Genomic DNA, 16512 nt, shown 5'->3' on the forward strand with positions numbered 1-16512 from the left:
CATTATAGGCATTCTGAAGGATAGCACACTCCATTAAACAATTTGGGCAAAAGTAAAGTGTAAATAAGTGTGATAAGAAGTGTAGCCAGGTTCTTAGTGCCCTCATCGTACAAACAAGAGGCCATAGACTAGCATAAGAGCCTGGAGGAGCACAGATGTTGGCTGTCTTGCTTGTTTCTCTACCGCCAGTGCCCTGCACATAGTAGGCACTCATTAAATATCTGTGGTCTAACGAAACAATGAATAGACTCTCTTTCCTCATGACCTTGCTTGCAGTCATTACCTTAAGGGCATAATAAAGTAGTAATTGCTCCATGACTGCTTGGTCTTATGAGTTAATGTTTGCAAAGCACTTTGAACTTCTTGGGAAAAAGAATGGTGTTTTTTTTGGCACCATTTCATGTTTGCAGTGGCACACAAATTATTCCTCCTCCTCTTCCTCCAGCTGCCCACACTGTGCCCTCCCCCAGCTCTGTGCTGCACCAGGATCTCCCAGAAGGCAGCCACACCGCTCTCACTGCCTTCTTGCAGCTGTTACCTCCAGCCCTGCAGGACAGGTAGGGACAGAGCAAATGCCAGAAAGATTTCTTTAAGACCTTGCAAGAGACTCTGGAAATATGGAATTTGGGTTGATTTTAATAACACTTAGAGCAACTGGTGTATAGAGGGATGCAGATTCTTGGTCGGCCATGGAAGAAGCTATTGGGACAGGCAGGTTGATCTGTGACGATACATCAAACTAGATCCTGAAGGGGAGATAGAGGGTGTCACAGAGGCAACTGGGAGCATGTGCCAAAGCAGCTGGTTTCTAAAGTGTATATGATTTTAGACACACAATACAGAACCTTGACTAGTAACTGGCAGAAAGTACTAGAGTTGTTTTAAAAGGGACTCCATAAGACAAGATGTGTTTCTTTTACATGGGTAAAAATTTCAACTGTTATGATTACTTTCCCTATAATTTAAAAAAATATTTGATGATGAAAAAAAGAGATTCTATCTCACAATAGATAATCATAGGCTGCAATGTTTTCCAATGTGTTTATTGCTATAAAAATTGCCTTGATTTTTAGAAACTCAATAATTAAACAGTTCAAATGTGATTTGGGAAACAAAAGCTGTTTTCTATTAAGAATGGTTGTCCTTTATGAAGAAATTCTAGAAGAAGAGTTTTTTTTTCTTTTTCAGGTTACAATATATGAACTTTCAACTGATCACACACAATGCATATCTCAAGGTAATTCCGGGAAAGCCGGTTACAGGTGCAGAATAACTAGAATGACTATATCAGGGGCAGATCTTGCCTTAAAGGCAGGAACAGATCCTATTTTCCACAACTTTAAAATGACTTGTTTTCCAAACCAAATCATGATGTTTTCTCTGTGTGTGGAAAATTTTCCATGATGCATATTTATATGTTAGCTGCTGTATGCGTGAAAATTTGCTCTCTCTAGAAATAGTTTCTAGGGACTGGAAATGAATGTTATGGGGATAAAAGCTAACATGGTTTTCTATTGAAAAGATAGACCGTGTAAATGATGTCTGCTTTGCTTTAAAGGGAAAACTCAGGTAAGCATGGTTTAGTTGAACAGCATGAAGTCAACCAAAAGTCTCAAATTTTGTTCAGAATAAATTATGGAAGTACCTTCCAATTAAATTGCAATCATTATTAATCTGAAAACAAAAGCAAGGGGAATAAAATTTGTAGTTAGTTTACAGTAAGTAGTATTTGAAACTGAAAGTTTAGCATCCCCATAAAAGCCACATGTGAAACATTGAGATGGGAGTGACTCCAGATAAGAAATGGTTTCTTTCTCCGCTTAATTCATGATAAAATGAAGAACTCTGATTTTCCATTTGTACAGGGCTAAAGGATCACATAGGCATTACTGAATTTTTGTTGTTTCCCTCTGTCTTTTTTTTTTTTTTACATCTTTATTGGAGTATAATTGCTTTACAATGGTGTGTTACTTCTGCTTTATAACAAAGTGAATCAGTTATACATATACATATGTTCCCATATCTCTTCCCTCTTGCGTCTCCCTCCCTCCCACCCTCCATATCCCACCCCTCTACGTGGTCACAAAGCACCAAGCTGATCTCCCTGTGCTATGCGGCTGCTTCCCACTAGCTATTTACCTTACGTTTGGTAGTGTATATATGTCCATGCCTCTCTCTCGCTTTGTCACAGTTTACCCTTCCCCCTCCCCATATCCTCAAGTCCATTCTCTAGGAGGTCTGTGTCTTTATTCCTGTCTTACCCCTAGGTTCTTCATGACATTTTGTTTTCTTAAATTCCATATATATGTGTTAGCATAACGGTATTTGTCTTTCTCTTTTTTTTTTTTTTTTTGATATTTGTCTTTCTCTTTCTGACTTACTTCACTCTGTATGACAGACTCTAGGTCTATCCACCTCATTACAAATAGCTCAATTTCGTTTTTTTTTATGGCTGAGTAATATTCCATTGTATATATGTTCCACATCTTTATCCATTCATCTGATGATGGACACTTAGGTTGTTTCCATCTCCGGGCTATTGTAAATAGAGCTGCAATGAACATTTTGGTACATGACTCTTTGTTTTGTTTTGTTTTGTTTTTTTTTCTTTTCTTTTTTTTTTTTTGCAGTATGTGGGCATCTCACTGTTGTGGCCTCTCCCATTGCGGAGCACAGGCTCTGGGCGCGCAGGCTCAGCGGCCATGGCTCATGGGCCCAGCCGCTCCGCGGCATGTGGGATCCTCCCGGACTGGGGCACGAACCCGTGTCCCCTGCATTGGCAGGCGGACTCTCAACCACTGCGCCACCAGGGAAGCCCCATGACTCTTTTTGAATTATGGTTTTCTCAGGGCATATGCCCAGTAGTGGGATTGCTGGGTCATATGGTAGTTCTATTTGTAGGTTTTCAAGGAACCTCCATACTGTTCTCCACAGTGGCTGTATCAATTTACATTCCCATCAGCAGTGCAAGAGGGTTCCCTTTTCTCCACACCCTCTCCAGCATGCATTCTTTCTAGATTTTTTGATGATGGCCATTCTGACTGGTGTGAGATGATATCTCATTGTAGTTTTGATTTGCATTTCTCTAATGATTAATGAAGTTGAGCATTCTTTCATGTGTTTGTTGGCAGTCTGTATGTCTTCTTTGGAGAAATGTCTATTTAGGTCTTCTGCCCATTTTTGGATTGGGTTGTTTGTTTTTGGTTATTGAGCTGCATGAGCTGCTTATAAATTTTGGAGATGAATCCTTTGTCAGTTGCTTCATTTGCAAATATTGTCTCCCATTCTGAGGGTTGTCTTTTGGTCTTGTTTATGGTTTCCTTTGCTGTGCAAAAGCTTTGAAGTTTCATTAGGTCCCATTTGTTTATTTTTGTTTTTATTTCCATTTCTCTAGGAGGTGGGTCAAAAAGGATCTTGCTGTGATTTATGTCATAGAGTGTTCTGCCTATGTTTTCCTCTAAGAGTTTGACAGTTTCTGGCCTTATATTTAGGTCTTTAGTCCATTTTAAACTTATTTTTGTGTATGGTGTTAGGGAGTGATCTAATCTCATACTTTTACATGTATCTGTCCAGTTTTCCCAGCACCACTTATTGAAGAGGCTGTCCTTTCTCCACTCTACATTCCTGCCTACTTTGTCAAAGATAAGGTGACCATATGTGCGTGGGTTTATCTCTGGGCTTTCTATCCTGTTCCATTGATCTATCTTTCTGTTTTTGTGCCAGTACCATACTGTCTTGATTACTGTAGCTTTGTAGTATAGTCTGAAGTCAGGGAGCCTGATTCCTCCAGCTCCGTTTTTCTTTCTCAAGATGGCTTTGGCTATTTGGGGTCTTTTGTGTTTCCATAGAAATTGTGAAATTTTTTGTTCTACTTCTGTGAAAAATACCAATGGTAGTTTGATAGTGATTGCATTGAATCTGTAGATTGCTTTGGGTTGTAGAGTCACTTTCACAATGTTGATTCTTCCAATCCAAGAACATGGTATATCTCTCCATCTATTTGTATCACCTTTAATTTCTTTCCTCAGTGTCTTATAATTTTCTGCATACAGGTCTTTTGTCTCCTTGGGTAGGTTTATTCCTAGATATTTTGTTCTTTTTGTTGCAATGGTAAATGGGAGTGTTTTCTTGATTTCACTTTCAGATTTTTCATCATTAGTGTATAGGAATGCCAGAGATTTCTGTGCATTAATTTTGTATCCTGCTACTTTACCAAATTCATTGATTAGCTCTAGCAGTTTTCTGGTAGCATCTTTAGGATTCTCTAAGTATAGTATCATGTCACCTTCAAACAGTGACAGCTTTACTTCTTCTTTTCCGATTTGGATTCCTTTTATTTCCTTTTCTTCTCTGATTGCTGTGGCTAAAACTTCCAAAACTATTATGAATAAGAGTGGTGAGAGTGGGCAAGCTTGTCTTGTTCCTGATCTTAGTGGAAATGCTTTCAGTTTTTCACCATTGAGGACAATGTTGGCTGTGGGTTTGTCATATATGGCCTTCATTATGTTGAGGAAAGTTCCCTCTATGCCTACTTTCTGCAGGGTTATTATCATAAATGGGTGTTGAATTTTGTCAAAAGCTTTCTCTGCAACTGTTGAGATGATCCTATGGTTTTTCTCCTTCAATTTGTTAATAGGGTTTATCACATTGATTGTTTTGCATATATTGAAGAATCCTTGCATTCCTGGAATAAACCCCACTTGATCATGGTGTATGATTCATTTAATATGCTGTTGGATTCTGTTTGCTAGTTTTTTTTTTTTTTTTTTTTTTTTTTGGCGGTACGCAGGCCTCTCACTGTTGTGGCCTCTCCCATTGAGGAGCACATGCTCTGGACGCACAGGCTCAGTGGCCATGGCTCACGGGCCCAGCTGCTCTGCGGCATGTGGGATCTTCCTGGACTGGGGCATGAACCCGTGTCCCCTGCATCGGCAGGCGGACTCTCAACCACTGCGCTACCAGGGAAGCCTTGTTTGCTAGTATTTTGTTGAGGATTTTTGCATCTATGTCCATCAGTGATATTGGCCTGTAGTTTTCTTTCTATGTGATATCCTTGTCTGGTCTTGGTATCAAGCTGATGGTGGCCTCATAGAATGAGTTTGGGAGTGTTCCTCCCTCTGCTATATTTTGGAAGAGTTTGAGAAGGATAGGTGTTAGCTCTTCTCTAAATGTTTGATAGAATTCGCCTGTGAAGCCATCTGGTCCTGGGCTTTTGTTTGTTGGAAGATTTTTAATCACAATTTCAATTTCAGTGCTTGTGATTGGTCTGTTCCTATTTTCTATTTCTTCCTGATTGAGTCTTGGCAGGTTGTGCATTTCTAAGAATTTGTCCATTTCTTCCAGGTTGTCCATTTTATTGGCATAGAGTTGCTTGTAGTAATCTCTCATGATCTTTTGTATTTCTGCAATGTCAGTTGTTACTTCTCCTTTTTCATTTCTAGTTCTATTGATTTGAGTCTTCTCCCTTTTTTTCTTGATGAGTCTGGCTAATAGTTTATCAATTTTGTTTATCTTCTCAAAGAACCAGCTTTTAGTTTTATTGATCTTTGCTATCGTTTCCTTCATTTCTTTTTCATTTGTTTCTGATCTGATCTTTATGATTTCTTTCCTTTGCTAACTTTGAGGTATTTTTGTTCTTATTTCTCTAACTGCTTTAGGTGCAAGGTTAGGTTGTTTATTCGAGATGTTTCCTGTTTCTTAAGGTAGGATTGTATTGCCATAAACTTCCCTCATAGAACTACTTTTGCTGCATCCCATAGATTTTGGGTCGTCGTGTCTCCATTGTCATTTGTTTCTAGGTATTTTTTTTTATTTCCTCTTTGATTTCTTCAGTGATCACTTCCTTATTAAGTAGTGTATTGTTTAGCCTCCATGTGTTTGTATTTTTTACAGATCTTTTCCTGTAATTGATATCTAGTCCCATAGCATGTGGTCGGAAAACATACTTGATACAATTTCAATTTTCTTAAATTTACCAAGGCTTGACTTGTGACCCAAGATATGATCTATCCTGGAGAATGTTCCATGAGCACTTGCGAAAAATGTGTATTCTGTTGTTATTGGATGGAATGTCCTACAAATATCAATTAAGTCCATCTTGTTTAATGTATCATTTAAGGCTTGTGTTTCCTTATTTATTTTCATTTTGGATGATCTGTCCATTGGTGAAAGTGGGGTGTTAAAGTCCCCTACTATGAATGTGTTACTGTCGATTTCCGCTTTTACGGCTGTTAGTATTTGCCTTATGTATTGAGGTGCTCCTATGTTGGGTGCATAAATATTTACAATTGTTATAACTTCTTCTTGGATCGATCCCTTGATCATTATGTAGTGTCCTTCTTTGTCTCTTCTAATAGTCTTTATTTTAAAGTCTATTTTGTCTGATATGAGAATTGCTACTCCAGCTTTCTTTTGGTTTCCATTTGCATGGAATATCTTTTTCCATCCCCTTACTTTCATTCTGTATGTGTCTCTAGGTCTGAAGTGGGTCTCTTGTAGACAGCATATATATGGGTCTTGTTTTTGTATCCATTCAGCCAATCTGTGTCTTTGGTGGGAGCATTTAGTCCATTTACATTTAAGGTAATTATCGATATGTATGTTCCTATTCCCATTTTCTTAATTGTTTTGGGTTCGTTATTGTAGGTCTTTTCCTTCTCTTGTGTGTCTTGCCTAGAGAAGTTCTTTAGCAGTTGTTGTAAAGCTGGTTTGGTGATGCTGAACTCTCTCAGCTTTTGCTTGTCTGTAAAGGTTTTAATTTCTCCATCAAATCTGAATGAGATCCTTGCTGGGTAGAGTAATCTTGGTTGCAGGTTTTTCTCCTTCATCACTTTAAATATGTCCTGCCAGTCCTTTCTGGCTTGCAGAGTTTCTGCTGAAAGATCAGCTGTTAACCTTATGGGGATTTCCTTGTGTGTTATTTGTTGTTTTTCCCTTGCTGCTTTTAATATGTTTTCTTTGTATTTAATTTTTGACAGTTTGATTAATATGTGTCTTGGCGTATTTATTCTTGGATTTATCCTGTATGGCACTCTCTGTGCTTCCTGGACTTGATTAACTATTTCCTTTCCCATATTAGGGAAGTTTTCAACTATAATCTCTTCAAATATTTTCTCAGTCCCTTTCTTTTTCTCTTCTTCTTCTGGAACCCCTATAATTCGAATGTTGGTGCGTTTAATATTGTCCCAGAGGTCTCTGAGACTGTTCTCAGTTCTTTTCATTCTTTTTTCTTTATTCTGCTCTGCAGTAGTTATTTCCACTATTTTATCTTCCAGGTCACTTATCCGTTCTTCTGCCTCAGTTATTCTGCTATTGATCCCATCTAGAGTATTTTTAATGTCATTTATTGTGTTGTTCATCGTTGTTTGTTTCATCTTTAGTTCTTCTAGGTCCTTGTTAAATGTTTCTTGCATTTTGTCTATTCTATTCCCAAGATTTTGGATCATTTTTACTATCATTATTCTGAATTCTTTTTCAGGTAGACTGCCTATTTCCTCTTCATTTGTTAGGTCCGGTGGGTTTTTACCTTGCTCCTTCATCTGCTGTGTGTTTTTCTGTCTTCTCATTTTGCTTATCTTACTGTGTTTGGGGTCTCCTTTTTGCAGGCTGCAGGTTCGTAGTTCCCGTTGTGTTTGGTGTCTGTCCCCAGTGGCTAAGGTTGGTTCAGTGGGTTGTGTAGGCTTCCTGGTGGAGGGGACTAGTGCCTGTGTTCTGGTGGATGAGGCTGGATCTTATCTTTCTGGTGGGCAGGTCCACGTCTGGTGGTGTGTTTTGGGTTGTCTGTGGACTTACTATGATTTTAGGCAGCCTCTCTGCTAATGGGTGTTGTTGTGTTCCTGTCTTTCTAGTTGTTTGGCATAGGGTGTCCAGCACTGTAGCTTGCTGGTCGTTGAGTGAAGCTGGGTGCTGTTGTTGAGATGGAGATCTCTGGGAGATTTTCACCGTTTGATATTATGTGGAGCTGAGAGGTCTCTTGTAGACCAGTGTCCTGAAGTTGGCTCTCCCACCTCAGAGGCACAGCACTGACTCCTGGCTGCAGCACCAAGAGCCTTTCATCCACAGAGCTCAGAATAACAGGGAGAAAAAGTAGAAAGAAAGAATTAGTAGAAGTAGAAAGAAAGAAAGAAAGAAAGAAAAGAAAGAAAGAAAGTAGGGAGGGAGGGACGGAGGAAGGAAGGAAGGAAGGAGGGAAGGAAGAAAAAAAGAAAGAAAGAAGATAAAGAAAAATAAAATAAAGATAAAATATAATAAAGTTATTAAAATAAAAAAGTAATTATTTAGAAAAAAATTAAAAAAAAAAAAACTAAAAACGGACGGATAGAACCCTAGGACAAATGGTGGAAGCAAAGCTATACAGACAAAATCTCACACAGAAGCATACACATACACACTCACAAAAAGAGGAAAAGGGGAAAAAAATCATAAATCTTGCTCTCAAAGTCCACCTCCTCAATTTGGGATGATGGTTGTCTATTCATGTATTCCACAGATGCAGGGTACATTAAGTTGATTGTGGAGCTTTAATCCTCTGCTTCTGAGGCTGCTGGGAGAGATTTCCCTTTCTCTTCTTTGTTCGCACAGCTCCCAGGGGCTCAGCTTTGGATTTGGCCCCGCCTCTGCGTGTAGGTCGCTGGAGGGCGTCTGTTCTTCGCTCAGACAGGACGGGGTTAAAGGAGCCGCTGATTCGGGGTCTCTGGCTCACTCAGGCCGGGAGGAGGGAGGGGCACGGAGTGCGGGGCGGGGCTGCGGCGGCAGAGACCTGTGACGTTGCAGCACCCTGAGGCGCGCCGTGCATTCTCCCGTTCTCCCGGGGAAGTTGTTCCTGGATCCCGGGACCCTGGCAGTGGCGGGCTGCACAGGCTCCCCGGAAGGGGTGTGTGGAGAGTGACCTGTGCTCGGACACAGGCTTCTTGGTGGCGGCAGCAGCTGCCTTAGCGTCTCATTCCCGTCTCTGGGGTCCGCGCTTTTAGCCGCGGCTCGCGCGCGTCTCTGGAGCTCCTTTAAGCAGCGCTCTTAATCCCCTCTCCTCGCGCACCAGGAAACAAAGAGGGAAGAAAAAGTCTCTTGCCTCTTCGGCAGGTCCAGACTTTTTCCCGGGCTCCCTCCCGACTAGCCATGGTGCACTAACCCCCTGCAGGCTGTGTTCACGCCGCCAACCCCAGTCCTCTCCCTGCCTCCGACCGAAGCCGGAGCCTCAGCTCGCAGCCCCGCCCGCCCCGGCGGGTGAGCAGACAAGCCTCTCTGGGCTGCTGAGTGCCGGTCGGCCCTGATCCTCTGTGCGGGAATCTCCCTGCTTTGCCCTCTGCACCCCCGTTGCTGTGCTCTCCTCCGCGGCTCCGAAGCTTTCCCCCTCCGCCACCCGCAGTCTCCGCCCGCGAAGGGGCTTCCTACCTTTTCTCCTTCACAGCTCCCTCCCACTGGTGCAGGTCCCGTCCCTATCCTTTTATCTCTGTTTATTCTTTTTTCTTTTGCTCTACCCAGGTACGTGGAGGGTTTCTTGCCTTTTGGGAGGTCTGAGGTCTTCTGCCAGAGTTCAGTAGGTTTTCTGTAGGAGTTGTTCCACGTGTAGATGTATTTCTGGTGTATCTGTGGGGAGGAAGGTGATCTCCGCGTCTTACTCTTCCGCCATCTTCCCAGAACGCTCCCTCTGTCTTTGTAAGGTATTTGATACTAAGCAGTTTGTCCGTGTCCTGGAATAAATAGATGGGAACCCCCTTCAGGAAAGATGAGGAGGTTAGCATGAGTTAGGGTGAGATCAAATTTCCTTTTCAGAATGTCAGTGTCTTGTTGCATTGCAGGGGGCTGTAAATTCATCTGCAGCCGACTAGAGGACACCTCATATGCTCTGGTGTTGAGACCAGGAGGGATCTCTGACTGAGATTTGCCAACTAAACTTCTATGGTAAGTTTGACTTTGAAATATGCGGTTGATTCTCGTTATGTTCTTGTCTTTGATATGGGGGAGGGAAGGAAGCAAACGAGTTTTAATGAAGTGTTTTTTAATAAGATAAATAAAATATTGACGGAATTATTATTGGGATTTCCTTATTCAAGTGTTTAATGAGTAAGCTGGTTGGCTCTTTCTGGTTTATTTCCTAAATATTTTGGACTTCTTGTTTTTACTAGGTCTCTCGTTTTTGTTGATATTCTCGTTACTATGTCTCTGCTACTTTTTCTGATAGCATATGGTCAGCAGATTTGATGACAGGGTATCTTCTATCAAGGCAAAGGTTGAATTTGTAATATCCAGACAACTTTTGGTAATAGTTAGAAAGGTCCAATAAAAACAGGAGTGTGACGTTACTGCAAGAAGGGAAAAATAGAAGAGGCTGATTTAGAAAGTTGAAGGTTCTTATTAAGAGAAAAGAAAAGAGGGAATTGGTAAGAAGCCAGGTTTAAATTGGCTGAGTGCTAGAGCTCAAACACAATATTCTAATGATGAAGACAGGGTAAGGCAGCTAATGGAAATTTACGGTGTGTGTGTGTGTGTGTGTGTGTGTGTGTAAGAGACAGAGAGAAGACTTGCTTATTTTCTTATCTATATCCACACTAGCCTTTCTGAGGAGAGGGACTCTGTTCTTAGCTCTGTACAATCTGCAAAGAATGACAATTAAAAAACATTTATTGATCACAAAAGGTATTTCTTTTTGTAGCTGCTACAGAAAAAAGGTCCACAAACGAGTTGCTTTTATGTGCTTTCTGTGAGACAGGGCTGAAGAAGGTAATCAGAGCTCAGGCAGAGGCAGCTGGAACTTAATCAAATAAGTTGCAACCAAAAGGCGAGCTGTGAGCAGCAGATCACAGAGTATTCCCTCAAATCCCCGTCAGGGTGCTCACGCTTTTAGGTTAGACCACCACAGGTTAGGACATTGTCTCCAAGAAAGCTTTGTTAAAGGACACTTTTGGTGTCAAAGAAGAAAGACACAGGGCAGTGGATCTCAAACTTTTAAAAATGAAAAGTGTTCAAGGACTAGTTCCGGGTTGTCACTTCTAGTGATTGAGATTCAGGAAGTCATCAGTTGGAGTGGGACAGATATCCCTGGGAATCTTTACTTTGTAAAAGATGTAGGTGTTGGAGGACGTCACTTTTGAGAAAAAAGTGTCAGGCTTCTCTAGCTTGTTGATCTCATCGCAGGACTGTTGGTTCAGAACCCACCAGCTGCCCGGTTCTGAGAGGGACTGAGCAGCTTGGATGAAGAAGTAATTCATGCCTGTGCCCCGCAGACCAGGGTTTGAATCCCCTGTGGCTTTGCGCAAAGTGTTTTCCTTCTCTGAAATTCAGGTTCCTCCTTTTAGAAGGACGAGAACCCTATTGTCTACCTCATGGATTTAAAGAAATAATGCAAAAAAGCACTTAGCAGAGTGACTGGCACATAAGAAAGCAATCAGTAAACGTTACTTCTTGTGGTGGGGAGAGAAGGAGATGTCAATAAGTCCTCTGAGGCCAAGAAAAGGGTGTGCAGCAGACAGAGCAAGGCAGGACCAACCAGGAGGCTAGTTCTAAAGATAGATGAGATCCTAGACCAGAAGATGAATAAACATGAGCTTGGGAGACAAAATTTCTCACCATTACAAATGTTTCCCAAGAATGGTAATGAACAACCCAGATGGCACAGTTAATTGGAATTATAATTGATCCCCAAAAAGTATTTAAGTCAATAGTTTAATTGATTGTCCTCGGGAAAACCATTATAAGAACGTCTAAAAGGGAACAGAATGAAATGCATCAAATTCAGTGATTTGTTCATCTCTGCCGCCCACCCTACATAGAAGGATTAATGAATGAAGAGAAAAATGGTCAAAGGGAGGAAGGGAACAGGGACCGCAAACCAAATAGACTGTCATTAAATGAAATCCTTTTCTGGTAATTCATTGGTATGTCAGGTGGTACTGAACCGGCTGGCTGGCTTGCATGTGGCTGCTGCCAGGTACGCTCCCAAGATGACGCATGAAGAATAGAGGAAATGGGACTGATACCTTTCTTAAAAGACAAAGATGAAATTTATCAGCACTTGAATGTATGCTATGGCTGAACCAGCCAACAAGTTAGTAGATGAGGGATATGGACAGGTGGGGGTGAGGTAGGATCAGACTGTCTGTAGGCAAATCTTTTAGCTCTTTGGGCCTTACTTTCCTCTCTAAATGCCCTTCTAGGCCTGATACACTGTGATAAGGCATAGATGGTGGGTCAGATCCCAACACTTTAAACATTTTATTTTACATTTTTCACACCTGGAAAGTAGTCCCTAACTAAGGTACCTAAGTTATCACCAAATGCTAGCTATTTTGAGGAATGTTGTTTACCCTGAACTATGAATTTTTTAGTGTTTTTCCCCCATAAATCCAAATTTCAACTTAAATATGTTTTTACCAATGCTGTTAGTTCTCTGGATAAATAACTATGATAATACAGACTAATGATAAATAGTGAAGAAAAAAATAACAGAAGCCACTATATTTTGAACACCTATCATCTGCCAGTTACTGTGCTCATCACATTTCATCTTTCGTCCTTATACTAACCTTGTTAAGTTGGCGTTATTGTGGCCATCTTCCATGAGAATTCTGAGAGGTCACAGAGACAGCAAATAGCAGAGTCAGGATTTGAATCTAGGTCTTTCTAATTCCAAAACCCATGTTTCTACTCCTTTAATATACCATAAATCTGCTGTACTGAGTGCATTCATAATAATCCTGTATAGTTTCTCCTTGATTCAGAGTCTCCTAATTTTTATTCAGAAAGACGCAGACATAGAGAATGGACTTGAGGACACGGGGAGGGGGAAGGTTAAGCTGGGACGAAGTGAGAGAGTGGCATGGACATACATACACTACCAAATGTAAAATAGACAGCTAGTGGGAAGCAGCTGCATAGCACAGGGCGATCAGTTCAGTGCTTTGTTACCACATAGAGGGGTGGGATAGGGAGGGTGGGAGGGAGACGCAAGAGGGAGGAGATATGGAGATTTATGTATATGTATAGCTGATTCACTTTGTTATAAAGCAGAAACTAACAAAACAAATATTTGGTGGCTTGGAAAAATTATATATGTATTTGAAATTTAAAAAAAAAGAAATACAATGCAAAGTGTGTTAGTGTCCTACTCCTTCACTTTTCACTTATGATCACTTTAGTGGAGCATTTCTGTTCTTAACGGCAATATTATATTATTTTGTTTACTTTGAATAAAGAGTTTACTGATGAATCTGAACTTGCCTGAGGAGTCTGAACTTGAAGGAGATAGTGGCTCCAGTCATTAGTTATCCAACGTCTTTATCCCAATATTGGGGCCTTACAGGCCATATCTAGGGTAAGAGGAAGACTTGCCCTCAATAGCCTGTTACATTTGTGCAATCTTGGGGGCAAAAATTAATTGATATAAAATATAAGACTTCTTATCTGTGAAAGACATTGTCAGTAGAATGAAGAGGCAAGACACAGACTGGGAGAAAATACTTATAAAAGACATATCTGGTAAAAGACTGTTATCCAAAATATACAAAGAACACTTAAAACTCAACAATAAGAAAATGATCAATCTGATTAGTAAATGTGCAAAAGATCCGAAACAGACACCTCATCAAAGAAGGTATACAGATGGCAAATAAACATTTGTAAAGATGCCCAACATCATCTCATTAAGGAATTACAAATTGAAACAACAGTGAGATACCACTATACGCCTATTTGAATGGTGAAAATACAAAACACTGACAACAGTAAGTGCTGGCCAGGATGTGGAGCAACAGGAACTCTTATTCATTGCTAATGGGAATACAAAATGACAGTCACTCTGGAAGACAGTTTGACAGTTTCTTACAAAACTGAATATATTCTTACCATAGGATCCAATTGCACTCCTTGGCATTTACCCAAATGAGTTGAAAAATTGTATCCACGTTATAACCTATATATGAATGTTTAAGCAGCTTTATTCATAATCACCAAAACTTGAAAGCAACCAAGATGTCCTTCAGTAGGTAAATAGATAAACTGTGGTATGTCCAGACAATGCAATATTATTCAGTACTAAAAAAATGAGCTAGCTATCAAGCTATGAAAAGACATGGAAGAATCTTAACTGTATATTACTAAGTGAAAGAAAGCAATCTGAAAAGGCTACAAAATGTATGATTCCAAATTTCAACTATATGATATCCTGGAAAAGGCAAAACTATGGAGACATTAAAAAGATCAGTGGTTGCCAAGGACTGGAGGGACAGACATGAACCAGTGGAGAACAAAGGATTTTAGAGCAGTGAAATTTGTCTGTGTGATATTACAATGGTGAATACATGTCATTGTATACTTACCAAAACCCACAGAATGTACAACACCCAAAGTGAACCCTAATGTGAACTCTGGACTTTGGGTGATAATGAGGTGTTAGTGTAGGTTCATCAGTGGTAATAAATACGCTGGTGTGGAATGTTGATGGGGGAGGAGGCTGTGTGTGTATGAGGACAAGGGGTACATGAGAACTCTCTGCACTTTCTGTTCCATTTTGCTGTGAACCTAACACTACTGTAAAAGATAGTCTACTTAAGCATTAATTTATATTGAAATAGTATTATAAAAAGTCATAGGTAGCTAAAGTAGAGAAGTCCGCTTTCTAAATGGATAACAGATTTTCCACTTTTGTGTGGGACTGAGTGATGTTTTGTTATATGACTCCTTCCCTTGGACAGTGAATGTCTAGCAAATGATAGATGCATTAACTCTTCTGCCTCCTCTGTATTTTATGGTCATCGATACTGATCCTGAAATGACTAGGCAGCAGCACAGGTGAGTGAGTAGAGACGCCTCTTCCTGGAAGCCTTCTCTTTGATAGCGCAGCTGCTTTCAAGGCCACAGAAAACTGCACGACACTTACTGTTCTGAATGATGTAACTCTACAGTGACTCATTATTACCTAAAAAAACCAGCAGTTCCTCAAATTTGGGATTCTGTTTTCCTAGAACATTCATTTCTGTGTTCACAATTTTAGTTGATCTTTGAACCAGGTTAAAAGAAGCAGAGAAAGACAAAATTGAAGCTGGCAAACTTGACATGGTATAGCAGCTCTGAGAAATGTAGCCCCTTGGGCAAACCTCGCATTTGCCTATTATGTTACTTTTTCACATTTAGCTATAGACACCCATTCTGTGCCTCAGTATCTCAGACTACCTTCTATCAAAATAAGAGGTCGTGCCCAACTGATAAAGAGTTAATATTTGGAAATCTTCTAGCTAGGTATTAAGAACGTGTATTTCTTGGTGCTGGTATGAAAGGTGATTTAAAATTATATTTATGCATTTTCTGAAAAATGTTCTTATAATAGACATGCATTTTTTATTATCAGAAAAAATTAATCTATTTTCATTTGAAAATAAAGGTTATCTAAAAGAAAAACAGATAAAGGAGGTACGACAATTTTTTTTTTTAATTTTATTTATTTAATTTATTTATTTTTGGCTGTGTTGAGTCTTCGTTTCTGTGCGAGGGCTTTCTCCACTTGCGGCGAGCGGGGGCCACTCCTCATCGCGGTGCGCGGGCCTCTCACTGTCGCGGCCTCTCTTGTTGCGGAGCACAAGCTCCAGACGTGCAGGCTCAGAAGTTGTGGCTCACGGGCCTTGTGGCTCACGGGCCTAGTTGCTCCGTGGCATGTGGGATCTTCCCAGACCAGGGCTCGAACCCATGTCCCCTGCATTGACAGGCAGATTCTCAACCACTGCACCACCAGGGAAGCCTGGTACGACAGTTTTGAAAGATGAGGGTTACAAGAAGGACTTGCACTGCTAACACAGAACACTGACAACAATAATAGCCAATACTTCTGTGGCACTTTCTACGTGCCAAGCACTGTTCTAAGTTCTTTATTCTATTAATCACTTTACTCTTCATGACAGTCTCACGATGGAAGTAATATTGGTATGCCTATTTTACAGATAAGGAAACTGAGTCACAGAGAGGCCATAACTAGTCTATTGTTAGATAGCTAGTAAGGGGTAGAGCTGAAATCTGAGAACAAGCACCAGTACCAGCTAAAGATCAGAGCTACTAATGTAATAAAGATAAATAAGATAGAATAAAAGAAAAGCTTAACAGGATAAATGAAGCACCATATATCAGTGAGACAGGGGATGGGTAATTTAAAATGCTATTTTGGGGAAACTGATTATTTAGATTAAATAAATTCATTTTAGCAAATCCCCCTAAAAATAATAACCCATTTTATTCTAAATAGATTAAAAAGTTAAGTCTAAATAGCTAAACCAAAATAACTTAGAAGAAATATACTTTAATATTTACCTGATCTTTAGATGGAAAATGATTTTCTAAACTTAAAAGCAATTAAGGAAATCACAGAGGAAGAGATTGATGGATAAAATAAAAAAGTTTCTGTATGTTATAAACCAAATGAAAAGATAAACAACAACTAACACATTAAAGAAATTGTGGTTTTTCATACACATCTGTAAGAAAATCACAAAAGAGGAAACAGAAATTGTTAACAAAATATGAAAAATACCT

General features: G+C 40.1%; 1 protein-coding gene across 1 annotated transcript in view; it reads left to right on the forward strand.

Moving 5' to 3' along the window:
- Positions 1-483: 483 nt before the first annotated feature.
- CYTIP (cytohesin 1 interacting protein) overlaps positions 484-16512 on the forward strand; it is a 73692-nt gene continuing 57663 nt past the window's right edge. The window contains exons 1-2 of the mRNA XM_060301498.2: positions 484-557; positions 9798-9900. Coding sequence (XP_060157481.1) covers positions 9898-9900 — 3 coding nt within the window. The 5' untranslated portion in view covers positions 484-557; positions 9798-9897. The remainder of the gene's footprint in view (positions 558-9797; positions 9901-16512) is intronic.

Source organism: Globicephala melas, chromosome 7 (genome assembly GCF_963455315.2).
Source record: "Globicephala melas chromosome 7, mGloMel1.2, whole genome shotgun sequence".
NCBI lineage: Eukaryota > Metazoa > Chordata > Mammalia > Artiodactyla > Delphinidae > Globicephala > Globicephala melas.